Source organism: Columba livia, chromosome 21, assembly GCF_036013475.1.
Source record: "Columba livia isolate bColLiv1 breed racing homer chromosome 21, bColLiv1.pat.W.v2, whole genome shotgun sequence".
Classification (NCBI taxonomy): Eukaryota; Metazoa; Chordata; class Aves; order Columbiformes; family Columbidae; genus Columba; species Columba livia.
Genome location: NC_088622.1, coordinates 1930437 through 1957824, shown reverse-complemented (window position 1 = coordinate 1957824; position 27388 = coordinate 1930437). Strand labels below are relative to the sequence as shown.

General features: G+C 46.3%; 1 protein-coding gene and 1 long non-coding RNA gene across 3 annotated transcripts in view; one reads left to right on the top strand and one right to left on the bottom strand.

Annotated features, from left to right (window-relative positions):
• The window catches only part of LOC110355802 (uncharacterized), a 13247-nt gene extending 4741 nt beyond the window's left edge, over positions 1-8506 (top strand). The window contains exon 2 of the long non-coding RNA XR_010467481.1: positions 775-8506. This is a non-coding gene — a long non-coding RNA (uncharacterized LOC110355802). The remainder of the gene's footprint in view (positions 1-774) is intronic.
• MXRA8 (matrix remodeling associated 8) lies at positions 3059-27388 on the bottom strand. Of its 2 annotated transcripts, XM_065037909.1 has the most exons (11): positions 24325-27388; positions 16481-24186; positions 12200-12220; positions 11472-11780; positions 10845-10946; positions 9278-9736; positions 5511-5669; positions 5331-5361; positions 4822-4898; positions 4343-4420; positions 3059-3449 (listed from the first exon to the last, which is right to left on the bottom strand). In XM_065037909.1, exons 2-11 carry the CDS (start codon positions 16527-16529, stop codon positions 3424-3426), a joined length of 1311 nt encoding a protein of 436 aa, XP_064893981.1. In that variant the 5' UTR covers positions 16530-24186; positions 24325-27388; the 3' UTR covers positions 3059-3423. The 2 variants fall into 2 exon arrangements, with proteins under 2 accessions (XP_064893981.1, XP_005514354.2); XM_005514297.3 differs by having other exon boundaries at positions 16481-27388.

Below are 27388 nucleotides of genomic sequence, written 5' to 3'. Positions count from 1 at the left end.
AACTAGCTTTATGGAACAAGTCGTCCTCCCGTTTTTGAGAGGAAGCAGAGTGTGCCCAGAGCTGACAAGGGGGCTTTTAGTCCTAGTCTCAGTTTCAACCCCTTTTAAGGTCTCTGCCACGCACCCTTTCCTTGTCCCACAACAAGGGCTTGCAGTCCACACGTTACCCTAAAAGAGACTTTTGTTTCTCCGCCCTCACTGAGAAGTAATTGGTATAAAAATATTAAGGGTCATTATTATTTTAACTAACTGAACATAAAATGCACATCTCAGGAAACCAAGGAGGCTCTAAGGAGGCAAAGTGACAGTAAAGAAGTCTATGGAGATGCAGAATTCCATTAGTACAGTGAGAACACGGCTTTGAATAACTCCAGCAAAACACACTTACCAAAGTGCTACACACATTAAAAAAGTTTCTCCATGAGAGGCCAGTTACTGTCCCATATTAGGGAGAGAAAAGTCGAGATGAGAGAAAGAGGGAGAAAACCAGCCTGCCTAGAATTGCACTGAGTGGGAACAGAAAGCAGTGGCCCTGCCCCTCGCCCAGTGGTTAATTAAAGTTGGTTCTTCTCATTTTCATGTGCAAAATCATCTACGTGGACTTCATGCCAGTGCCAAAGACTGACAGAACACAAAGTGCATGCGTAAAGGACCTAAAGGGCTTCTCACTAGTATTTAAGGTCAAAGTGCCTTCGATAATTCCTCTGTATTAATAAATACGCAAACAAACCCCTTCAGTTTAGCATTTGGTTTTCTTTCTCTCTTTTTCCACAGACGGAAGCACGACGGGTTATCCAGCAGACTTGCCTGGATCTCTTTCAGCCAGGATTTCGCTGTACCAGCTCACAGCCTGGATGTGCAGGCTGCTTCTGCAAACCACTGTTCTGAGCCTCAGTCCAGCCACACAACATCTGCCCGTCCCGAAGGAAACAAGGGCAATAATCTTAACTTGGACCATCACCTCGATCAGCCTGGGGTGATACCGGCATGTCTGACCATCACCCGAATTCAAACTGGTAATCAAAGCAAGGATGAGGAACTCGTAAAGCTCTTCCTAGTGCTCGTTTCAGAGAACATATTATTTTTTTTTCCCCTTAAGCTATTTTGCAGCCTGGAAGTCCAATAAAATATTTAAATGCCTCCGGAGTTTATGAGTAACGCCACTTTGAGCCGGTGTCTGTATGAGCTGCGCTGAGCAATTTGAACTGGCAAGTGAAGATCTCCAACCTTTGACTCACAGACATGAAAGGGAGGGAGAGAGACGTTAACGACAACGACTCGAGACTCTGCACCCTGATGGAATAACCAGCGCAGCCTCCTGCACCTGCAGGAATGCGCTTGGATCTCAACCCCATCTGACCAAAGGCAGCCCCAGAACGGCCGGCTGGGCAAACAGGGCCCTGGCCCAACCTCGGCCCCTCCTCACCACCATTCGTGGCTCTGCACAGTCTGAGCTCTTTTGTAGGGGTGAATCTGAAGTGAAGGTAAAGGCACTTAAATCACAACACCCATCCAGAGCAGTGGAAGGGCTAAGGAAACTAAAAGATAAGCTGTAGCTTAGGAAGGCTCACCTCCACCTCTACTGTTATATTCTCTTATTCATATTTTTAACATTTGAAGGCATTAAAGCTAAGGGTCCCCACTATATTTATTCTTTAACATAGACCTTAGTAACAGAGAGAGGTATTAACACCTATAAAAACTGGCACAGTCTATTTTCCACTCCTATAAAAAGCCTGCATTGAAGTACGGATGTTCAAGCCACATTGGGCAGCAGGTCACACTCCCAGTTGTTTAGCCGGTAAACCAAGTGGCTTTCCTTGGACCACAGCTGCTTCCTTACCTGCAAAGACCCCAGAATTCTCCATCCCCAGGAAGAAACCCACGCAAGCAGAGCACCAGTTCAAGACTGGAACCACACCATCACCCTTACGTAGTTCCACACAAACTCATCTTCAGGTTTCCACCACCCTCAACCCCGAGACCCTGTCCCAGCCCCATTCTGTCACCAACCCGTGTGCAGTCCCTCCCTCCACCACTCTCGTTGGCCCACCGAGGAGCCGGCTGGCAATCCTCAGCCACCTTCCCCTTACACAAGAACACAAGTCGCTACCATCACACAACAGCAGGAAAGGCTTTTTCTTCCATGCCCCAAGGAGCAGAAGTGTCCCTGGTTTGGGAGCAGTGCCACAGAATGTCCCAAACAGTCCAAGGAGCTGTGGACAACTCTCAGTGTGCTCTGGCTTTCCTGATGCTTTAACCTGCTTGGGTTCCAACACTGAATTACTGACTCCCAGTTTTTGACACACTGTTCATATGGAGAACTCCCCATCAGCCCACAGCACCACTATTTGGGGTGCCTGCTCCCCACGACAATGCCAAAATCCACAACAGACTCATCTCCCTCCTCAACTCCCCTTCTGAGACCCTGACCCATGGAAATTCCTGACGGGCTATTAAGTGGAACGTGTTGTTCCTCCTGTTCTGCTCATAAGAAGCGACTCTTTAATGATCTGTCTCCCTGTGCTGTAATCATACCTTTGTTTTGATGTGTGGCCTGGATCCACCCAGGGACTGCAGGAAAACCACATTCCAGATTCCACACAGGAGTTTAGCCCTCTCCATAATATCCCTGGCTCTGATCTAACTGAGACTGGCATTACATCAACTCCAGCTGAAAGCCGCTGCTCATGCCCAATTTGATCTGGTCTGCACTGAAAAACAAATCAACAAACAGGCTCAGAGTGAGACATACAGAGTCAGGCTTCCAGAGCTCTCCAGAGCTGGTCCCAAGCCTGCCCTTGGTCATTTGTGTGCCCCCCTTGCCCCTGTAAAATGAGGATTTTGACATTTCCCTGCTCACAACACGAGGTATTTACATTGTCAGTTGTGAAGGGACGTACTCTTTGTACCTCACCTGGAATATGCAAAGTGCTATGTGACAATACTGCTCCTCCTGATTCATGCCAGCCCACGAGAGATCACAATCAGGCTTTGCTATTGTTTTTCTGATGAATACACTACATGGAAAAATGCCTGATAAAATGATGGCTCGAGATTAGTGATGCAGGTTGGTTTATTTAAAGCCGTAACATCAAAGCAAAAGGTCTGCTGATTCAGCTCATAAAAATCATTGATGCATAAAACCAACAACAATAATATCAAGACAGAAAAGGGGAATGGAGGACTGGGAAAACAGAAGAAGAAAAGGCAACCCAAACCCATCGTAAGTGCACACAAGACAGACGGTCTGACTCTTTCAAGAAGCATTTGCAAATACCCTTGAGCTTAGTGGAGAGAGAGTCTACATGAAAAACACATCTATGGTAACTAGAAGGACATGATATTAAGAAAAGGCATCTCTCTTCCGTTTATCTATCTTTGATTGAAGCTTCTGGTCCAGCCAGCAGCTTGGGAATGTCTTCATTTACAATATTCCTTCCTGAAATCTGAAAGCAAATTGAAATGGAGGTCAGTACCCAAAGAGACATTTCAAACCATCCACAGCAGCACACTGTAATAGGGACTTGGCTACGGAGTGACAAGTGACCATTTGCAGTCAGCCACGCTTCGATATTCTCTTCATGAAGCCCAGAGTGAGATATAATGTGTATAAATTATTGCACAGATCATCTCTGCAGAATGTAGGCAAAACATAATGAGAACTGCACCAAGAACAACAGGACTGAGGCAACTCATGGACCCTCCAGACCATTCCCTTTGTGATATCATTTCAGTCACATTTATTATATTCTAAATTCATACGAAAGAAGCCATGGAACCTAACAACTTCTTAGCAGCACTGCTTGAGAGAAGTGTAACTCTACAAACTGAGGCATAATACTCAGGATTAATACTGGATAAGCAAAAGGAGATTCAGCCCTAGGGAGGGAGAGTTATTTGCTTTTCTTGGATGAAGTAAATGACTGCCCATTACCCATAAATTAAATCAACTCCAAACACTCTCTTCTGCACAGTGTTTTCTTCTCAAACACCATGCCAGGACATTTTTGAGATCCATCTCTCTGAGGTTCCAGCACAGAATGAGCTATTCCAGCCCTGCCAGGCACTCATTCTTCTTCCAATAAAGAAAAATTCTACTTGTGCCACGCCAAAAGTTTCTAAAAGCCTAATCACTACTTGCATCTTGTGGCTCCATGATGAAAGGATAAGGAAGGGAACTGGCCTCTCATTCCTGCTGTCATTTGTCATGATGTTCAGCATTCCTCGGTCGGCTGTGGCTTGGTCAGCTCACTGCTAAGCCGTGTCCTCCCCTCCTCGCTCCTTCAACCCACCACAAGGTTCCTACAGCCACTAATTAGGGTGAGCTGGGCATTATTACCTTTGTCTAAATCGATGTTCTTCGCTGGGAAGCTTCTGGCTTGCTCAGCCTTCTCCTTCAGGATGTTGTTTTTGTAATCTGTGTAAGGGAGGAGCATAATTCAGACAGCCATTAGAACACTACAAGAAAATAAAGCTTTCCAGACAAGGCAGACGTGTGATGGGCCCTTCCTTGAAGTACTGCAGGTCTGGCATCCCCGGCTCTCCAGGAGCAACTCATGGAGTTGCTCAACCACTTGGCAGGAAAAGAAAAGCTGCTAAGACTTCATTTTTGCACCTGGCACTGATCAGTTGTGCATGTCAAAGAACCCCAAAACTCCAAGTGAAACTAAACACGCTTGCTCTGACTTGGGAGCTGAGATTCCCAAAGCTGCCATTTAAAATCAGGAGGTTAAGTCACTTCAAACGGGAGCCTTAGAAAAGGCTCCGTTATAACGAGTTTTGACCCCGTTTGGAGAATGGTCCCCAGGTGATGCATACCCAGTCTGATGTCTTCACTTCTGTATTGAGTCAGATCTGTCGTGTCGACTGTAAATTCTTTAAGATTTACATCCTTCCTGAAAAAGGAATAACAGTGAGAAATGGCATTGTCACATCCTTTAATAACTGACTCCTTCCACACCTTTTCACAACAGCTTTTCTAATACTACTTTAGAGAACTCAATTTACAGTGTTTAATTGTTGTATACCTGGAGAAAAGTTGAAAAAAATCTATAGAATATTTCATTTGCTATTAAGTACAGGTGATTTTTCCTGACACACAAGCATTATGCAAGTGTATGTTCCTGGGAACGTTACACTAATAATTAAAGCTGCAAAAGAACTGGTGGAAAGCAAAAAACAAACTATAACAGCCTATGCTTGACATGGCTGTACTCGCATTAACCAGATCTTCAGCTGGTTTGGGCTCTGACAGCTGAGAGTTGGGGCCCATAAGTTCATTTCTATTTATTCTAATTCTAGGTAACAGATCCTGTAAATGTACTTACTCTCCGTGTTTCTTCACGTTGTATTCATAACCTAAACAAGGAGAAGAAGCAGAATGAGCAGTCAGATCCAGTCCAACCAGGCTGGTTAATATTTTTGTAGTAAATGGGAGATGGAAAGCAAGGAAAGGTGGTGATGGCTGTAGCTTCTTATGGCTGGGCACCCATAAACCTGGCACTTACCTCTATGCCGGCGCTTGCGGGTGATGAAGACAACGATGATGAGGAGGATGACGAAGAGCAGCAGAGTGGCCAGGATGTAGCCCAGCTGCTGGAAGAAATGCACCCGGCTCTCGGGGATGATCACGTTTATCACGTTGTGGCCCCTGACAACATTTGGATCTGATGGCAGAGACAAAGGAAAACAGGCTGAGAATTGTGAGCGGCACCCTAAGCAAAGCACGTTCACGTGTGGACCCAAAAAGTGTGTTCAGGGAGAAAGTCTTCTGAACTGCATGAAGGGCAAACGGCGCCTCATTTACAACAATCTGCCTAATTTACAGCAATCTGCACCTCTGTCAGTGCCTGTGCACCTCACCAGCGCGTTACACTTCCCAAGAGCACAAAGTACGGACAGCGAGTGTTGGACGTTCCCTTGCTGCCGCCTGGCTCTCCGTGTGTTCTTGTTTATTGCAGAGAAGCGAAGCCCCGAGCCGTTCGCGGGTAACACAACCCTCCTCTGGGTCCCTTACAACACACACACCGCGTTGCTCCGGCTCCAGACGGCTGAAGTATGAAGCAGCCTCTCCCTGCCAAGGGTTATAATTTACGGAGTGGGAAGAATTTTCAATGCCAAAGAATGAGTTTCCTTTTAAATAAAATGAAAAAAAAAAAAAATCAATAAAATAAATAACATAAAAACCCACAAAGAAAAGCCAAGATTCCATTCCACTTGTGGGCGCAGCAGTATTTCGGCTCCGCGGCACAGGGAAGGGTAACTTAAACCTTTTACGTGGAACATTTTTGTAGATCTCAAGTAAATAGGTCAATGTTTTACACATAGAAAGAGGAAGCGACTTCTCTGCTTGCAATAGAGCAGCAGACAAACCCAGCAAACCCATAAGACAGACGGTGCTGGGGAGGTTTTTCTCTTCAAAACAGAGCTGGAAGTGACCCCTTCGCCCCAACAGGGACCGTTCTCAGTGCACCAGGCAAGAATAAGGGAAAAGATGGGGGAAAATATCCCAAAAGCCACAGTACCATTGAACAGATGCGAGATGTGAGAAACGTTGACATTTTTTGAGCTGCTGATATAGTGACTGGTTCCAGTTTATCAGGCAGTTTGTTTCCAGCATTTAAAAACACCAACCTACCAACAATAAAAGCAAATAAGATGACAGTGGATTGAAATAAACACTTTGAAACCAGAGATGATCGTCTGCTAATGCTAAAAGCAGTCCCAGGGAACGGAGAGGTTTCAGCACAGGCTCTGGTTTGTATTGGCGTTGCCGGATGCCGTGTGCTGACAACCAACATGTGTTTTTCACCACTGCCCAGCTAAAAAATACCAAACCAAATAAACCACTTGCAAAGCTGCAAACAGGACATGTGGCAGTTGTACTTTAACAAATCCCTGGACTATGAAGGGCCCCTTCAGCAGCTGCCACAAGGGGATGGTTGAGCCAGAAGTCAGCGAACATCAATGCATTTAGTCCTGGCTTTGTGCTTTCCCACAATACTGCAGGATAGGGTAGGAGCCGAGTGAAACTTCAGTCAACATTGGAGAGGTCACTGTAACAACAAATAATGAATATGAAGATTCAGCCTCTTTGGGCCTCCTTGGCTTAATCAGGTAATACCAAAAATGCTCGTCATGCTGGTGCTTTGCCAAAGCGTCACTGGTTGACTCAGAATTTCAGCTGAGGTGATGAAGGTTTATTCTGTAACCAAGATCTCATCTTTCAATACGTCTCAACACGGCGTGCCCACCTGCATCCAATTCACTCGCCTGATCTGGTTTAACTACTGGAAAATAAATTCTAACGGTGGGGAAAAAAAAAACCCCAACTTTGAACAGAGGTGCCCTCACAGTATTTTACCAAAGGGTTTGATTCTTCTGCTGGGACAAATGTGGAGCTCTCCACCAACAGAGCTCACAAGTGCTGGGTATGTGGCCCGTTTTCTTTCCAAGGCTGGCGAAGGACTGAAAATAGTTTAGCAACAAGCCTGAAACACAACAGATGCCATTTTTTACTTGCTCCAAAGTAAACACAGAGTAAAAATGCACTGAATTAGTTGATACTGCTGAGACTGAGAGCAGAATTGAGCTCACGCTCATATTCAAAACAGGACGAAGTTTTCTGTCTGGAAACAGCTTTGGAGCTCTGACAAACACTATAGCTGCGTGCCGAAAAATCGCGTTGCTTTGCTTTTGTTATCTCCTGATGTTTCATTTTTGCTTTATGTTGTATCCTCAGAAGACTTCTGTAGAGTTTTTCATGGAACGGGGCAAAATATCTCAGCCTTTCCTGCTGTTCACAAGCAGGGCACGTCCCAGCGGCTCCTCAGCAGCAGCGGGTTGGAAAAGGGCACTGGGGATCTCGCAGCTGCTTTCACATTCCCCTGCATTCAGCACATTTTTGTGCTTGGTGCTCTGAGCCCAGCTGAGCATTCGCTGCCCGAAGGCAACAAAGCTCTTCTAAGGCTGTTCTTGCTGGAAACAGCTTTTCTAGGAAGGCAAGTTCCTCCAGCACCGAGGGCGCTAATGCCAAACTAAGACAGCCCCGGTAAGTTAAATTACTTGTGGGTTCTGCCTAACTTAGGGGCAGCAACAACCAGGAAAGACAGGAATAAACTCCTGGGTGGGCAGCTCTGAAAACAAGATCTAGTTTCCATCTAATTTCCAACGTGATCTGGACAGGGCTGAGCTGCAGCACAGAAAGGCCGATATTTGGACGTCCCGGCCTCCGTGGCAGCTCAGCCCCAACAGCCACCTCGCTTTAGTCCCGCCTGGGTTGTCTGGACACCAACCTTAGTCCCAGGGGAGAGGTTTAGGTTTCTGTGACTTGAAACAGCCAATTGCTAGAGAAGAATAGACCTATTTAAAAATGTACGAAGCACGTCCAAATTCTGTATTAAGCAGTCAATAAATATCAAACCCCAATAAATATTTGAAAATGTTAATAAGGAGCTATATTCAAAAGACTTTAAAAAAATATTAAACTTGGGATTTTGATTTTCCTTTTTCTGCCTGAACTAAGCATGATGGTTTTGAGTTTGGCCGGGCTGTCGGATGATAGCTCACCGCAGTGGAAAATGTCAAAATTGGTTTAAGGAGAAAAAAATATATATATATAAAGGGTGGAGGAAAATTCCTGGTGCTCAATTCTGCACAGTCTGGCACCTTGCACAGCCTAAACCCCCGTGCAAAGGGGAGAGAAACACGAGCTACGCTGGTGAGAACAGTGGCGTGTTGTACCAGCAAAGGCAGAGCCGAAGCGACCCCTGCCCCACACCTCCTGTTCCATAAAAGTGACGGGGAAAGGGAGCCTGTTACAAACCAGCTGGTTTGCCTGAGGGCATGTCAGGGGTGCAGAGCAGAACAGGCTGCAGAACTGCCCTGGAGCAAAGCAAGCAGGAGCTGGACGTGATGTCGCTGGAGCAGGGAATTAGCCCTGGCGGGTGGGACGCTCCACTTTGGGTGCAGCTCAGCGTTAAACCTTCACGGACTAAACCTCAGCGTTGGTCTAGTGGCACCGTCACCTCAGCAGGACACAGGTTTGCCTTGACCACACTCCCTCCCGCTGACACTAAGTGATCCCCACACACCACTGCAGAGGGACACAAAAGGACATTTTGGCATTTGGAGCAAAGACCTCCTGAGGTGATGATGGAGGATAACATGTCATATTCCTGTCCCGTGGCTTAGTGAGCAATTTAGAGCTCAGAGGTGCAACTGTAGATACTTACCTCTTCCTCAATCAGGAGAATCACCTCCAGAGGCCACTTACCGATGGCTGGCGCAATGTTGTGAGTTGTGAGGTTCACCACCTTCTTCTCTCTCACTGGCTCCTTCACAAAGACTTGGTAGATCCTGCGCTCGTGCAGGCCACAGTAGTGATGGTGCAGGTGGCAGGAGTAAGTGCCTTCATCCGCGCTTTCCAGCTGTGAAATCCGCAGGGAAAAGTCACCCAGGGCAAAGGCCGTGTCAGTGATGTTCATCTTCTGACGGATGAAGAGAGGTCCATAAGAACGGCGCTCGCCGGAGGCGTACAGGTCGATGAGACGGTCAGCACGGTCGTGAGGAACCCCCGGGGGCTGCCTGTCCCAGTGGACCACTTGTTGTTCCTCTTCGCTGTGCCGTTCAGTCCAGATGTGGTTGCGGTTCACACAGGGGAGCATCACGGTGCTGCCTTCCAGGGCGACAATCACCGGCTTTTCCCCATCCCAGTACTGCTTTGCATCCTCAGCTGCGGAGAAGATGAGACAAGTTGTGGAACCTTGGTAAGTGCAGCTTTATGCATTTTTCCTGTGCTTAGGGACACCTACGACTGCTCTCAGACCCTGCAATCCTATAACACTTTCCTTCCAAAGATCCTGAAGTGCCACAGGGGCCGCGTGCCTTGTTCACACTTACTTCAGCAATTAGTAAAGAAATGCACCTTTATCTTCTACATCTGTATGTTAAGCAAGACTTTCTTTTCCTTACAACTGAGAGTTAATCTCCTGCTTCAGAAAGCAGGAAGTATATTCTCTCTACAGACTAAGAATGGAGCAAGAATAACAGATTTCATCTCCAATATGCCATATCCCAATTCTCCAAGCAGGAAATGCTTTTCTACCCACAAATGCCCTAATTACTGGAGAGGCTCAAGAAGCACTGGGTTTTATTTTGCTCTTGAAAAGGAATAGCAGAAGAACCAACACACAGAGGAGCGGATTGGGGCTCACAGGCCTGCCCAGGTGTTTTTATAGCATGGAAGCTGCGAGAAGAGCAGCAGAAGAAATGCCCTTCTCTACTAACAGCCCTTCAACAGCTTCCCATCAAAATCAGCTTCACTTGTGCGTTATACAAATGTCAGTTTAATGACGTGGTAGCCATGCGTCTGTGGCCTGGGTGGCACAAGCTGCAGCTGCCAAGAGCCCTTAGAAACTTGGTTTTAGAGCTGGAGTGAAGGTGTGGTAACTTGGGGAGGGTTTTAACTACAGGGTTCTCAGGGAAATCTCCCAAACCAGTGCACAGGGCAGATCTGTGTGGCTCATCAGGCTGGCGATGGATTGTTACTAGGGACGTTCTGCTGCTGGAGCAGTAACAGGACAATTAGCTAATTAGGCTGCCTAGAGCAGCTCCATGCACTGACACATGCCAAGAAAGGAGAGAGGTTCATAAATTGTGTGAAGTTTCTGAAAGTCAGGGAACCTGATCACAAACAGCACAGTGAGGATCACGTTCTCTGTGGCCAGCTGTGAACCAGCACACAATTCCCACTGGGAATTCAGAGTCCTGGTGGCCACTGGACTCCGGCTGCCCGAGCAGGACCCTGTGGAGGGGAACACCGAGCTGTCCAGCACACCCACCTTTCTTGGTGATCTCCAGCTGGACTTTCACAGTTTCATATAAGTGGCAGTAGTGGTGGTGAAGATTACAGGAATATGTGCCTTCGTCACTCTCCACAACATCTAGTACAACAGGGAAGAGACGTTAAACATTTTATACTGAGACAATGATGACTTTTGTCACTTATGCTGCTTCCCAAATGCTTGTGTAGTTGCAAAAGGGTCTTTATATAACTCCGTTCTAACCCATCCTTATCACCAGGGCTAAACAGAGAAGAACCATCTCACCTAATTTAATAATTTGTTCTTCTGTAGAATGTATTTGTATTAACAGATAGAAAGAGAAAGCTGATTTCAGTTTAGCTAAGAGCAGGCATAGGAAGAATGACAATCTTGGGTTTAGAGTTCAGGAACTGAAATACAGTCAAAGGTCCGCAAGAAGCCCAAGTGACTTTCAAATAATGAGCTACCAATTCTCTTTTAAAACAGGATTGTTTCACTATCAGCAGTGCTTCAGAGAATCTCATTAACTTCACTAGACTTACATTTTTATAGAAAATGTTCAGTAAAATAGCCATTTTCACTGAAAAACAGTCATGAACCCTCCACTCTGCAGAGGGCACAGGGAGCAAAGATGCCGTTCAGTACCTTTGATCACCAAGGAGAAGTTGCCGTCTGTAAACGCATTCTGGGGCATGAATATCCTCCCTTGGTTGGAGGAGCTGTACACGCGCTGGTCCCCGGCCGAGTACATGTCACACAACCTCTCCATCTTGTTATCTCCGTAGTAGGTGCTGTAGACGTCCCAGTGCACCACGCGCTGCCGGTCGTTCAGCCGGTCCTGGGTCCACACCATGCGGTAGCTCTTGCAGGGCAGGACGGCCTGCGAGCCCAGCGTGGCGCTGATGTTCAACACCGACACCACAACGCTCTCCGGGTTTGAGGCATCGGCTGGGACTAAGAGCCAGCAGCAAAGAACAACAGAGAAAGAGAGTTACAGATTAATGGCATGTGAAGACGACTCTAAGGAAGGACTCAGCTGTCCTAGAATCCCCACACACCTTCCACCCAAAATAAAAGTACCTTTCAGGATCAATGTAGAGCTCTCTCGTGGAGAAATACAACAGAAAGCTACTTAAAAACACTGATTTTGTTTGGTGAAAGCAACAGCCATGATGTCTGTTGTCAGGATCATAGATCTGACCCATCCTACATACTCTTCCTAATCCTTACCCCAGGTTTAATCGAAGTTTAGAGACACATGGGTCATGTCTATGGAAGTTAGCAATGAAACCCTCACTTAAAGTCATGGAATTGGGGTCCCTCTTTTCTTCTTATGACGACAAAACCAGGTAGATTGCAAAGACATCACTCACCTGAATACGAATAAACAGAACCTGTCAAAGCAGAAAAAAAAAGAACATTACTGACCATAAAAGGAAGAAAAAACTTCAAATACACTAACAGTCAGCAGCCACCTCCTCCATAATTATTGCATCTATTCCTCCCTTCTCTGTTATTAGACTTATTTAACACGTGCATTGCGGTTAAGCCCATTCCTGGTCTGCGCCGTTACTGCGGCGCAACCACAACTCTCTCCAGCTCCCGTGACTCAGATCTGCGCAGGAAGAACTTTGCAAGAAGTGAACTAATTCCTTTGTTCCCGCTTTCCTCTGGTCCGGCCCCTCCTGCTTGTGGCGTAGGAGGGTCTGGGAGGCCTCCTGACATCACGATTCGGATTCCGGACACAATGACATCATTCATCTCTTTAACCAGTCAAGCCCAACTATGTTCCAGCAACACCATGAGATGTTTTGTCCTGCTAATGTCACAGGCACAATGTCCTACAGACAAAGGGTGTATTTTGTTTTAGCCCTGGAATTAATGCGTTTCAAAAGAGAATAAGAGAATGAGAATAAGAGAATTAAGTCCAGGCTGGGGCTGTTTTAACCATACCCACAGTGCATGGGCTGAGAATAAACTCTCTTTCCTTTTCCTATCACAAAACACTGGGCAGTGACACCCAAGAACAAAAAGAAGTGGCACTGCCAGTTCAGAGACGCTCCAAATGTAAGTTATTCTTTCTACATTCATAATCTCAGCATCACAAATTAAAAAACATCATGCACAAAGCCTGCACTGCTCTGGATATAAAAGACAACATAGACAAGACATTTTATTGCCATCATTTGATGGTCTCTCCCAATAGGCTGCCTGATAGTATAATATGATAAGCTGCCAGGCTCTGTCTCTGGAAGCCAAGACTTAGATTTAGCTTAGGACAGCAAAGGAATGAGACAAAGCTCTTCTACAGCACTAAATCAGCCAGTCTCCCAACAGACAACCTGCTCTCAGCACAGCAGCACCCACCCACACCAGTGTGACAACGCGACGCCGCGTGTCTGAGTTGGTTTTTGCACCGCGGCAAGTGAAAAACGCAATATCACAAGGCGAATGGGGACTTGTGCGCTCAGGAGCCGTGTCTGTGAGCCTTGTGTTACGGCTCGTGAACAGCAAATTGATTTGGTGCTACAGAAACATCCTCTCCTGGCTCAGCGAGAGGAATGCATTGACTTTTCTCCTTTCCTTTTGCAAGTTAATGTAAAAAACATCGAGCCCAAACGCAGCATCATAAATCTAAAGACTGACAAGAACTCCGGGACCTGGAGCTTCAAAATACCATAATACTTGTCAACACAGAACTCACTGTAGCTTTCATTTTAAAACTTCAAATTCCATGTGATGGATAATCACTTTGACCTCTCTCTGTGTGATGTACCCACAAAAACACAACAAAAAGCCATCTGTGTGCTGTCCCCCGAGATGCTGTGTGCAGACTCAGCTTCTCAGCAGGATCCCAGGGGTATTCTGCTGCTCCCACAATATAGGAAGAGGAAAGCAGCCTGCAAAAGTGTTTCCTAATCCCTTGGAAAAGGCAGAGCCAGCTCTTCATTCTTGAATCCCATCCACTTTTCAAGTAAAGAATTCAGCCACAAAAAGTGCAGGCAAACTAGAAGTAAAAGCCTCAGGCTCTGAAAGACACCTCGTCGTCTCTGAGCTCTCCAGGCAACAAGCAGCACTGAAGTCCAGGTTGTAGTGTTGGGCAGGAAAGACAAACTAAGAAGTCACTGGAGAAATAGGTGCCATAACCCACCAGGTGTGTGGGCTGAATCATCAGTTTGTGAGGTTGATGCTCCGCTTGCCTGAGTAAGCTCAGCTTTGTTCCTTTGCACATCACCTCCAGCATCTCCTGGTCTGTCTCAGCCTCTTTTGCTTTCAAAAGAATGAAGCGACATCACCTTCACATTAGGGAGATGATCGAGTCCTAGAGAAAGGACACATTCTTCACGAAACCTCTGTGTGTCCTTATTTCTCCCATCAATCCCATTGTCTGTGCAGTGGATTTAATGGTCTCTGCAGAGCCATTACACAATTATTGCAAAAACCAGCAGCCGGTGCTACCAAGCTGTTTCCAAACGCTTGTGGAGAACGGCAGTGGCTCCATCCTGACTCTTCAGGGAGCTGACCCAGCATCCGAGGCCATAATGGCTGAGGATGCAGTAACACCAAGGTGACGGCTGCACAAATGAGCTCGGCTTTCTTCTGGTAGCCTTTTTCTTTTAAACCCACTGACCAGTAACTGAGAATAACACCTGAGCCCGTCTCAAAGATGCAAAGAAGGGAGACAGACAGCAATGCAGATCCACCCGGATACCTCCTGGTCCCCACCCGCTCCTGCTGCCCTGGGACCACAAGACCAAGCCTTGCCATAAAACAACATTTCCCTTACAAATGCAACTGATGGTCAAGCCAGACTTTGAACTGGGCTTTTCTCTAAGTCTCTACGTTTGTTTATTTTTAAAGGCTTCTTGGGACAACTTTCTCAACAGCAGAGTGTTTTCCTTTCAAAAAGGACGTCAGGACTAGAGAGCCCTTCACCGCCTAGTCCTGACAATTCCAATTCTCACTGCAGGTAGGAACATGCCTGTAAATCAGCAAAAAGCAAGAATGTGCTGCCTCGACAGAAAGGAAAAAGCCTTCTGTCTGTACAAGAAACCAATCGCCATCTTGGCCGCCGCACAGTCCCGGCTTTGCCCTCGCTTTCTCACAGACAGTTCGGATATTAGCTCAGCTTTATAAACCCTTCTCTGCTTTCAGTGCTTCGTTCTGGCTGTAGGCCCACAGAATAGTTTGCAGAGCCGTTCCAAACACAGTGCGGTTCCTCCCTGCAGACATTAACACTTGAGGGTGTGGTTCCTGCCCAGAAGGGAATCATCTCAGCAAACAGGGAAGGGAACAGATTTCCTCCCTTCTCCCCGTCCCGTCTTCACTCATTATGTTGGAACTTGATTGGTGTGGGGACAGAAGGACTCAAACATCGGGGCTGTCCGGCACACAGATGGTTATCTGTCCAAAATACACCTCAAAAACGCCTGTCAGAGATCATCCATCCCTACATGAGGTGACTCTGAGCTGCTACCCCTTGCTCTGCAGCATCCTGACAGCATCCCGACCTGCTGGGCCTGCCCCGGTGCTCCCCGAGCTCCAACGTGCTAAACCACCCTGGGGAGCAGCTGGACCGGTTGGTGCTTCCGAAATACAAGCCGAGGCCTCTCCTCCTTCGCCAGGCGTCACCCACCCACCCACACCGCGTTTCCGAGCCACTTTAACCCTTCTGTCCCTGATCCCGATTCCTAAAACATGCCTCGAGGCATCGCAAAACTGGGGATGATGCGGTGACATGGAAACTAGAGTAATTAGGGACCAAACCGAGAGCTCTTCAGCTTATTCCATCTATGTACTGAGGAGTTTTGGGAGGCTCAGGTGCCTGCCCACAGCTTTTCATTAACAGGGCTGTGAAGATCCCCAAAAAGCTTGCGCTCCTAATTTCCTACTGTCAGCATCCTGAACAAAGTCTCTCCATCCTGTTCCTAAACTGTAATCGGTTCTTTGCTTACAGGTGCCCTCCCTAGGGCCCAAAGTGTTGACAGTGTGGATTTGCTGGGGTTTTGCAATTAATCCTTAAACCTTCTCCTGCCATCCAAGGCTTCCTGGGGTTTCTCTGTTGGGCTCAGGCTCTCAGGACCCCAAATCTGCTTTCAGCTCTTAGAGAAAACTCTGATTGAGGAAAAGGCACAAGCCATTCTGTTATTGTAAGCTCGTCAGACTTGTTCTCATCCCTTTCTTGCACCTTACCCAACGTGAATTCCTATGTCTCTGTCTTTATGCTGACAGGAAAATAAACCCACCACTTTAATTTCTTCCCCCATCCTGAATGCTCACACACCCAACAACTGTTTCTGCCTCTTCAAAAGTATAAAATAACCTTGGATCACATAAATCGAACTATGCAAGCTTTACAGTACTCACATTCAAACTTATTGGTTTTGATCAAGGTAACTGATAGGAATAGATTGCACAAACATGCTGAATGGAATACCGCTTCCACAATCCCAAATATTGCTCCATTCTCTCCCCCGGCCTTTCCAAAAAGAAATCCACGATTCCCTCCCCTAACAGGCAAAAACACAACTAACTTAGGAGCCTGAACACCACCTTACAAAGACAGCAGTTCAAAATCTTCTCGCTAACCCGGCCCCGTCCTCTGCAGCTGAAATACAAACAAGTAACATCATGCCGACCAGCGAGGAGCTTACTTTGCTGAAGCAAAATCTGCCACAGAAGGAGTTTTGCTAGCTGCTCCATTTCTTCAGCTTCTCCGTGTTTGCGTCTCTCTTGAAAAACAAGTTGAAGACTTTGGTTTTTTTTAACTTTTTTTTTTTTTGGTTGGTAACTGGAAAACACTGTGACCTCATCAATTTACATCCCGAAAGCTGTGGACAGCAGCTCACATTCTGCACAATTACTCCACCTCCGAAGTTCCAGCTCCCCACCTCCCCGCTCTGCTCTCCCCCACGCTCGCACTGCGCCTCCCTCCTCTCCCCAACGCTTCTGCACAGTTACTACAACACCCACTTTTCCCTTTCCCCTCCCTCTGGGACCTTCTGGTCTGCCCCTCACTTTGATGTAAAAGTTCTATCGGGTAAGTTGGTCCCACATCGCTCTGTGCTCGCAAAACAATCCTGCTCCCTCCCCCTGGGGATGGAACTAATTTTCCTTGTGTTTTACTTGATCCAGCTGTTCCTTCTTTTGTTTGACACTCATCCAGCTGTCTGCTTGAGACTGGATTTATTCTGTTGCCTTCGGTGGTTTTTTGATCTTTGTCTCCTCATATGGTTTCACTTCAAGCTTAAGTCTCAGAAGACAACCTAGAAAACAATATTTACTCTGTCCTGTGATTTGTAAGCAAGGGCTTAATAGCAGCAATCTCAGCAAAAGGATAATAATGACAAAGACTGGATACGTGGGAGCTTAGGGCAGTGCAGGCAAAAAGAGCCCAGAATGCAACTACAAGCCCCAGAATATTACAATGTGGGGAACACGGTTCCCCATTGCTGAGGCCAGAACACGGAAAGCGGGGTCAGATTTCCGACTTCTGCTTCCAGCCCTTCGTACGAGAACTGAACTATTCCAGTAGTCGCTTGGCTGGCACCAAGAGGAACCCCAGGAGTGCGGAGAAGCTGCTCCTGTCCTCCGTGTCCTCACGCGGGAACACCAGCGCTGATGGAGGTGCCGAGACACAGCAGCAACGTCCAGCAACGCTGACTTTGCTGCAGGGAAAGACGGTTAAATTACATCAACCAGTTCTTACAGCCTGCGCGGATGTGTTTAACTGTGTTTACCTAACCCACTTCACTGTGTCCCACAGTGATTAGGAGTATTAACGCAGTCAGCTACTGAAAATAATCGATGGCAAACAGCAGAGAAAGAAGCGGTAAACTCTTAAGCTCCAAACGCTGCTTCACAAAATAAAATCTCCATATACCCTTTATGTGTAAACACCCGCAGAGCAGTTCAGATCACCTCGGTTTGCATCGGCAGACCAGAGACAGGCACTGATTTTCCATTTGAGGGGAATTCTTTAGATACTGCGGGATGCTCAGAGGGGACAGACTCCTTCAAACAGCAGAGCTGAGCACGTGGAACGAAACCACATCCTCATGGCATCATTTAAACACCTGAAACCTTACCAGCCTGACCTGAAGAGGGCAACCACCTTCACAGGCACTGGGAACAGCATCTCCGCACAGAACCAGACACTTCCAAAGAAATTCCCAGAAACTTGAGCCATTTTTATTACATAATTTGACCATGAAAAAGCCTACTGTCAACTCCAGCAGGTCTTCACGTTGTCCAAACCAGATGCAGCTAACTGCTGGTTTGTTTCTAGTGAAAAGTTCTAAAATAATCTTCAGATAAGAACCCTACAAAATTTCCCTGCAAACTCTAACTCTGTCATTTACATTAAGTGGGGGAGTTTGTGGGTAATTAGATAAACACGGTCCTCACAGCCCGAGTTCCCACACTCAGCAGCTGAGCAATGTCAACAATGTTCCCATGGCCAGTCTAATTGTAACCTTAATGCAAAAGCACAGCCTTGTCTTTGCAAACCTCCGATATTTGCATTAATCCAATTCTATAACCACCTGCATGCAAAGGCTCCTACTGCACCACATCCCGAAACTGCAAACCTGCTGCCACATTCTGAAGCACCCCAACAAAGCCAATACTGATGTACAGCATCGGGGGCGCTGGTCTGGGGCTGAGCCAGAAATCCAGTGGCAGAAGGAGCCTTTTTTGCTGGCTCTGTCAGGCCAGGGAGCCAGACGAGAGGCTCAGATCTGACAGCCTTTTGTTCAGCTGCCGCATGAGAGCAGAGCCTGGAAAACATCTGGCTGGGAGGCAAGAAGCCGTTCACATTGCAGAGACAGCAAATCCAGCACCCTCTGCTTCCCTTGGTTTCCCTCAGCCGCAGCAGAACCGTCCAGGCTGCGATTCCGGGTCGCTTTTCCACCTTTCTGCCTCCCGCTTTGGCAGTGCAGAGGTTACTGGCTGTTTTCTTGCAGGGATGGATGCAGATTGCTGTGGTTGCTGCTGTCACGAACGGGCTATTTCCTGACTGAAAGACGCCAAGTTCGGGCTGAACCTACTGAAGTCTCCTAAAGAAAAGCACTCACAGGAAGGAAAGAACAAGAGGATAAAGGGACGAAGGAGGGTATTTCACAGCTCTCTGCCTTTTGCTCACTCTTTAATTCTGCACAGTCAAGGCAGCGGGAAACACGAATGGACAAGCCCTGTCTGCCAGGAAGTTTCCTCTTCCCGATCTCTTTGATTTTAGCGTTTCTGTTTCCCGTGGCTGCAGGCTGCACTGAAAGACCTCCCAATAAAAGTGGATTGAAGGCCACCAGTCCAGAAAATCAGAGCCAGGATCAGATTGGGAAGGTCTAATGGCAGGAGGTACTCTCCATCCTCTTACTGCAATTTTGGGAACCATAAACCCCAGGAAGCTGGAGTGGAACTAGCCACTTCCACCCCATTTTCCTAGCTATAAGTAATGTATTAAAAAGGAATGCCAGGATTAATGCTCTGTTGACATAAAGACACAAATTACAGTACAAGGCCTTATGTACATGATTTGTCAACGCTCCATGCTTATTACCAACAACCTCTTTAGATCTTCTTTAAACACAGGACCCATAGGACTCTGCCACGATCAAAGGAGAAAACATCTACCCATGAGCAGAAGCAAGGCTAATTCCTACAACTGAAAAGTAGTAGAGAACGCTCCAGCTGGGGAATAGAGTGCTAATTGACAGGTAGCAAGGATCCTGCAAAGCCAAAACCATGAACAGAGGTAGAAGTTTGTAAGGAGAGAGCAGCAAAAAGGCAGAGGTACTGCAGTTCAGGGTTCGTGTACACTGACACCGTTTATCCCAGCTGGAATTGCTCAGATAACCCTCATCATGCCAGGAGTGTGACAAAACTGTAACACTCCGGGGGTTAAATATGCACCCATATTCACTCCCCCTTTCTGAGAAAGGGCTGGAGTGGCTGGGGGAGCCTCCAGAGCTGCCTGCTGGTGGAAAAGAGCAACGTAACACGGCATGACGTGAATTACCAGAGGGTGTGCATTTCCCGGGAGGCTTCATTTGGTTGCAAAGCTTTTCTCATTAAAATAAATCTTTCAGCTGCAATGAATCCCATAAGCAAGCCTGAAATAATCCAACTCGCAGCAAGAGCTGTGAACTAAAAGGACAAAACTGAAAGGCGACCACAATAACAGGGCTGCAAGCGAAGCCTGTCATTACCCCAGGGATGGAACACGCCGCGTACGTCTCACAGACCCAGCAGTACAACGTTTGTTCCCTTGCCATAAACACAAAAGCCCCTGATTTGCCTTCCCTAAAGAGCACATTCAGAATGACAAGCTGAGGGTCTGGCCAGATGTTTTTCTGCTTTGTTTTACTTCACTGGAGTCCACTGCGATCACCAAACCGGCAGCAGAGGCAAATCTACACTCCCTGCGTATGAGAATGGCAGATCCCTGACGCCCCTTATATGGGGTAGGTATAAAATATCATAGCAACAGTCAATAATACCCCAGGGACAACCGGTTTCCAGCAAAGAGAAAAGCAACGTCCACCAAACCACCGCACAGCGGTCACTGCAATGGCCTAAGCTGGGCTGTGCCCAAGCACTCCCAAAGCGAAATAAGAGGATTGAACATTAAATGTCATTTGGGGACTGTCCTTTGCAGGCAATTCCTCAACTTGTTCCTGTCTCGGATCTCCAGCTGGAAAGCCTTTACTTCCCTCTGTGCCAATGGCATTGGAGCATAAATTAATTAACGTGAACGTCCAGGTATGCAAGATATTTAGTTCAATGGAATCTTAAGAGGTTTTTGATCTTCTGCTTAATGCACCAAGCTTTGCAGTTTGCCCAGCAGCAACTTAGATACGCAAGAATGCGGAGTGCAGGTGTAGCACCCAAGCAGGCTGCTCTCTTACTGAACCATTAACGTGTGTGTCTGTTTCTGTTCTTCCAGCACCGCTGTCCTCGGCAAAGGTCAGAGAGCCCTGTCTGCAGCTCTTGCCGTCAGGCATCTTCGGATGGCGCTCCACTGAAACAGCCCCTTCTGTTGGACAGCACTCAGCTCCGGATTCCTGGGATTCATCTCAAAACCATTAATAGAAACCAGTTACAAAAACAGAGAAATTGCCCAGGAAACCAACACAGTTTGGTTTGTTGTTTTTTTTTTTTCCCCCAGACTGAAGCCTGAAGATTATTTTTCCAAGATAAAAATGCATGTTGGCAATTCACCCACAACACGAAATCCGAAGAGCTGGGTTCAGTGTGAGGAGAAAAGCCAAACAGAGTTATGTGCCCCCAAAAAATCATCAGAATCAGATACTTAGCGGGTTATCAATCTTACACTAACTGCCATGGACCTATACCAGTTTGCACCTGTTAAGAATCTTCCTCATAAAACCGTGTGTTCCACAAATACCATTAATCTGCCACTAAAGAGCATTAGGTAATGGTGAAATTTGCTTACCCTTTTATTAAAAGAAAAGAGACTGCAGAGTCTCCTCTTTTCATCTTGCCTTTTCTGTAGATCCCTCACAGCTGCACCAGAAGGTTTTTCTGGTGCTGAATAGATTTGCCTCTTCATACAACGTGTCACGTCATTCATAACCTGTGAAAATCACTGTCAGAACTCTGTAATTAATAAATACTCCTGATTGTAAAAAGTTCTTTTGAATCAGCATCAAATTCCGCACTGTTCCAAAAAAGCATCTGAACCTGGGCCGGCCCCAGGGGCAGAATCCCACACGTGTAGCCAGCATTTTCCAGACATTAAGTATCAAAATGATGATTGTATTTCATGACATCCACAGGCACCAATCACTATTGGGATCCCTTTGTGACAGAGAAGGTACATGTGGAATCGAAGTCCTCACCCTAAAAAACCTGATCAGACAAATAAGAAATGGGAAAAAATAAAGGATTCAACGTTGAGTAGTTTGCCATGATTGTTTCAATTAAAACGTCTTTAAAAACAGACCACATAAAAACACATTATGTTCTTCCCTGCTCCCTCACCCATGTTTGCAAGGTCCTGTTTATTTTTAACTTTACAATGGCCTTTTTCACCCCTCGTGTCCCAGAATTTCCAGTATTCTGGTTCTCTAGAGCAAACGAGTTGTCACTACCTGCTGCTTCTTTTCAGGAGACTACACTGAAATTACATCTTTAAAATTGTATTTGGTTTCAATTTTGTTATTTATCTCCTGATCTATTCTGAGAGATAGTGTCTTTAACACCGAGAATTTAAAAAATAATAAAGAAAAATAGCAGGTACGAGCTCAAAATCACGACATGAAGCACGAAGTTCCTGAGGGGCTGGAAAAACATGCAAATCTGCATTGGAGTTATCACCAATCATCACTTCAGGAGCTGCCTCTCTGCACGTATACACAAGTGTTCATGTTCCTCTAGGGTTCACAGCAGCAGCCAGCGACCGCGTGTTGCTGGGAAGCTTTTTCAGGGCTCCTGACAAGCTGCCACTTGCAGCCGAGTGTCCCCAAAACTTCCTAATTTATATGGACAAATGATCCCTGAAAATTAACTCTGAATACCGAGGAGGTATCCAGCCCGTGGCAGGGACTGAGTCACTCCCGCGGGAGCCGCGGTTCTGTAACCTCTTCGCTTTTCCAAACCCACGCTCAGGCCCCTTGAGCTCCCCGCAAGGGAACAGACACCTTGTGCTGCTCCAATTTGGCAGCTGGTAGACGGCACCGAGATTCACGAGGAAATGATTGAGGGATCGAATCACCCCTTTGAACAGCTACTCAGCCAGTGTGTTTGCCTTCAAAAATGCGAGAGAAAGCAGCAGCTCGGAACTGTGACATTCCACCTGGCTTTACTCATCCGCTTTCTGGATTCCAGAAAAAAAAGAGACACCAGACAGGCCAACCTGGGTCGCATTTGTCCCTATTTCTGTTTGTCTTTCTCACAAGGAACCTGCTAAGCTTCCATGCCAGAAAACTATTAAGAGCAGTGATCACCCAGGAACAGCACTGACTGGGTTCAGAGGACTAAAAGGAGCCTTTCCCAGAGCAGTTCTCCAGGCAGCACTAAGTCAGGTTTCTCCAACACAGGCAAAGCTTAAGCCACAAGCACACAGCGCTGTTTATTTCTGTGAAGAACCTACAATTCTGGGAGTACTTGGGGAGCAGACACATTTAGCTGAGAGATGCCATTTTGCGTCCCCTTTCTGACCGTCAGCATGTGCCTCAAACCACAGCTTTCGGTCTCTCTGTCGATGGGAACAGCGCTTGGGTACCACGAGCTTTTGAAGGGAAACTCCACTCCTCACACTAATTGCAGCCCGTCCGTTGCACCCGCCTAAAATAATTAAGCAGTGGGATTCCAGGCACAGCATCTTGAGATCAGAAATGCCTGGGAAAGAGTGGGAAAATTAACAGGTTGGCTCTGCAGAGGGTGCTCCAAGGTTGCCTCCCCAAGAGTTTCGCTATTTACCTCAGGCTTGCAGGCCATTTCATTAAAAATAAAACTATTTTGGCTGAAAGGAGGTTGCTTTCCAGAACGCTGTATGATCCCACTGCCAAATTTAGACACACAAACGTGGAACCTGGCCAACTTTTAAGGGTAGTCTATGCAAACTGTGTGTTTGCTCTAGAACAATCCAAGAGGACTCCAGCAACCATAACTTGAGCTAAAGAAAACAGGGTGCTGCTTGCTTTGCCTCCTTTAGAAATCCCTCGGAATTTGTGCAGAACAGCACAAGCCCGTAGAGCCACAGAACCTGTCAACCCCCTCATGCCTGGGGATGCTCAGGTAACAAACCATCTCAAAAAGGGGAAAAAAAAACAAAACCCAACAAAAAACAAACAGTAAAGCTTATTTAGAGTTCCCAGTCCGAGCTGGGGAGCAGCCCCATGACACCAAGCGCAGTAACATGCATTCCTCCATCATTCCATGCGGAAACGTCCAAATTGCTTTAGCTTGGCAGCCCTCCTCCAGAACCAGCTGTCCCTATACTGAAAGCTACACACATGTATTTCTATTTGCTCTCCTTTCCCCTCCCCAGCTCTATTTCATAATTAGAAATCACTCAAGAAGGCGTTGCACCCAAGGCGCAGATATCAAGATGGTTATTTTCCGCTCAGTTTCTTTTCACAGTCGCAGGTTTTTGCATCAATTACTTGTGAGAAAAAGCTTTTCCTGTCTTTCCGAGGGCTACAACCCTCTTCCCTTCCCAGGGGACGGATGATGTTAGCAGAAAGTAGGACACATTCAGCTGTCCTACCTTCCGCTGGGCCTACAGCAGAAGTTCTCCTAGATGGCAGGATGCCAATAATAATATGGGCCACACTCCCACATCACAAAGAGCGTAAAATGAGGCACTGAGGGTTCTCTGCAGGATGCCCAGTCAGACCTAGAGAAAGCAACAGAAAAGATCATACACAGCAGCATCTTCTGGTCTGTAACTGGAACAAGATGGATGGTCAGAGAAGCCAAATCAAGGCTGGCTAAGCCCGGGTGATCGGTCACAGATTCTGCCCTCAGGACGTACCTGCTGATTCTGCTGCTGGACAGACTCCCGCTGGCTCTTCCACCACGGACTCGGTGCTGACAGCAGCGAAAACCTTTTGTCCATAGAGGAAACGGCTCTGACTCAAAAGCACCAGGGACCAGAGCTGGTGAGTAACACGGTGCTGTTCACACACAGTCACACTGCTGACCAGAACTGCTGGAGTTTCTTCTGCTGTTTCTTTTTATTCCTTTGGCACCTTCTTCTATGAGTGCTTATTCTTCAAGTTTAACCAGTTCCTCACTGGCTGGCGATAAAGCTCAGCCACAAAATGTTAATTCCCTTAAAATAAACCTGACAAACTCCAAGCTGTTAGGTTTTTACCTGATGTGTTGACTCCTTGCTCAGGACTCCACACCCTTGTCTTAACACCCATCACTTTGCGAGTGGTGTTGGGGCTCTGAGGTGCTCAAAGCTGCTCGGAGGCTCCGGGAGCGTCTTCTCCAGACCTGGACATATCAAAGGCAACAAAACTCCGTCCCTCATCAGCACCACATCTTGTTTACGGAACAAGTGAAAAAACTCATTTTTGACCAATATTTCTCATTATTTTTTTACTTGAAACAAAGTTTTAGCCACATTTCCTAAGGAGACAAGGCACAAGCATTTAAATGATCCCGCTGTCCATTCAACCTCCTCCTTCTTCCTGTTATTTTGAAACACAACAGCCGATTTCACCTACATTTGAGAGTAAGGGACAAGTCTCATAGCTTTATAGTTCCTAGAAGTTTTGTAGCATTAACAAAAAATGTATTAGTGCCCATGCGGTGAGCAAGACTAAAAAATTCAGCCTTATTTCAGGGCATTGACACAGGAGTGAGATGGTCGTCTTAAATTGTGACTCACAGAGCTCCTTGTTTCAGTTTTGTTCCTCCATCTTATAGGGAAAGGCAAGAATGGAAACCTCCACAGGAAAGCAGCATGCTGTTTGCTTAAAGCTGCCTCAGATGTCTACAAGAGCTACAGTTACTGATTTTTATTATTAAAAAAATCAAAGCAAAATCCACTCTTCCAAACCATTTCAGTTCTGCAAATGCAACGCTCCAGGTTAAGCAGAGCACTGTTATTTTTGGAGGGTAACCGACAGGGCTCAGCCCAAGCGAACCCAAACCAGGATGTTTTCAGAGTCAGGACAGAAATGCCAACAGCAGAACAGCATGAACGGTCAAAAGAAAAGATGTAATGTTAGTTATCCACAGGTGCTGTTTGCAAGAGCAGTAAGATCGCTTCAGCCCCATTTTCAGCGAGTGCAAACAAACATGGTTTGTTAACTTTGGAATATAGGGCCGAGGGTTCACACCCACTGAAGGACCGAGTCAGAGCTACTGAAGCCAATGTACATACACCAACCTACCCCAGGTAACATTGGGACTGTTTTTAATATGAAAGTGTCCTATTTAATATTGGTATTAGCTCACCAGAGTAAAGTTACACAGTGTTTCTGCTCAGGAATTATCGGGCAATGGTAGTCGGGTAACAGAAGGAGCGAGGTCCTATTAACCCCCTAAAAGGTGTTTTGTACCAGATGCTTGTAAACACTCCCTGCCATGGGCTACAAACTCCTCCTACTTGAGTTTATTGATGGAAGAAAGAACAGTTCCCATAATACAGACATAAAACAACCTGAGTTTCCAGGTATGCAGAGAACTCCTTCCACAGCAAAGGAGAAGGCATCACCCCTGCCCTCTCTCCGATGTTAAAAAAGAATATAATAAATAAAAAGTACACAAATCCATCAAGCAACCTCCTACTGACTTTCAACCATTTCCTCTCAGAACAGCAGAATAATGAGATGGAGAAGTCTCCAAGTCTTATATGTTTTGAGAGCCATAAAAAAAAGTCAAACCTTTCCTGTTTGCAGATTATATTGTTTTGCTACCACAGCTACATATGCACATTTACCAAATATACAAGTACATTGGTATTTTGGAGAGGAACAGCCACCCATAATAAAGTTTTGTGAACAGTGTATTATGTACTCTTGCTCCCCCTACAGAACAGGTGCAGCTTTCTTCTCTCTGATCCTCTCTGTTTAGCAAAGCGAGTTTAAAATCTCATCCTGTGGTCGAGAGCTCAAGCAAGTTGCTACAACCCTGTATCTATTATCTGATTAGTCCCAGGGAAGACAGAGAGCCTCTGCAGGATCTGCCACGAAGAAGATACAAATCCTGAGACAAGCTCTGAGGTTCTTCAGCAAAAAGGACTACAGCTTTTGTATGACTAAGACCAGCAGTAACCACCATGAATGGATTCCAGACACTTCTGTAAATTAGTTCCAGACTTCTATACACGGTTGTGTAATTATGTCTAATAGATGTAAAAGTAATGGCTGCTCTTGGCAGACTGCACTCTGGACTAGCACTTATAGAGCCTACCATGTAATAAACTACTTCGTGGAGACTTGCAATTGTCCACACAAGTACCTAATATAACACCATCATTGCATGGTACAAGGGTTCACTTGTACTGGAACATCACAAGGTACTGAAGGATTATGCCCTGTAATTCCCACTATCTCCATAATTCTCTGTTCTAGTTACTATCCCAAAGTAAATGGAAGAAAAAGCATGGACCTGACGTTGAAGGTCAGGTCCTTTCACCTCTGCATCTTCATGCAGGCAACACGTATTGATATTTTAGAAACACCTACATGCACTCTGCATATTTAACAAACCTATGAGCCAGAATCAACACTCAAATCTTCTTCTGCTTGGTGAGTTTCTAAGGCTCATGCCAGACATCCTGCCCTTGGCTGAAATCCTGACAAGAGGCTGAATGAAAGAGTCCTGCTGGTCGCGGTTAAAAGCAACTGCAGCCTATTTAAAACATGAAAAGGATGGAATGTCTTTGTAATATTTTTTTAATCAAAGTTGCCTACTGTTAGCATACAGTCTGGAAAAGAGACCTATAAAATGCATCAACCACACATTTCTACAGGACTTCACCACAGTTCTGAGAATGCCAACAGTTTACTAACGAGATTAACAGATTTTTAAATGCGGGTGCGTCCTTTCCTTAAAATACTGACAAAAAGATGCAGCTTGCT

What these genes read in the sequence shown, in the direction of transcription:
- MXRA8 (XM_005514297.3), bottom strand. Translation starts at nt 16,529, where the DNA reads ATGGAGCAGCTAGCAAAACTCCTTCTGTGGCAGATTTTGCTTCAGCAA. An exon ending in CCGCAAGCGCCGGCATAGAG is followed by an intron (nt 5,362 to 5,510) that starts GTAAGTGCCAGG and finishes CTCCTTGTTTAG; the next exon opens with GTTATGAATACAACGTGAAG. An exon ending in GAACATCGATTTAGACAAAG is followed by an intron (nt 3,450 to 4,342) that starts GTAATAATGCCC and finishes ATTTGCTTTCAG; the next exon opens with ATTTCAGGAAGGAATATTGT.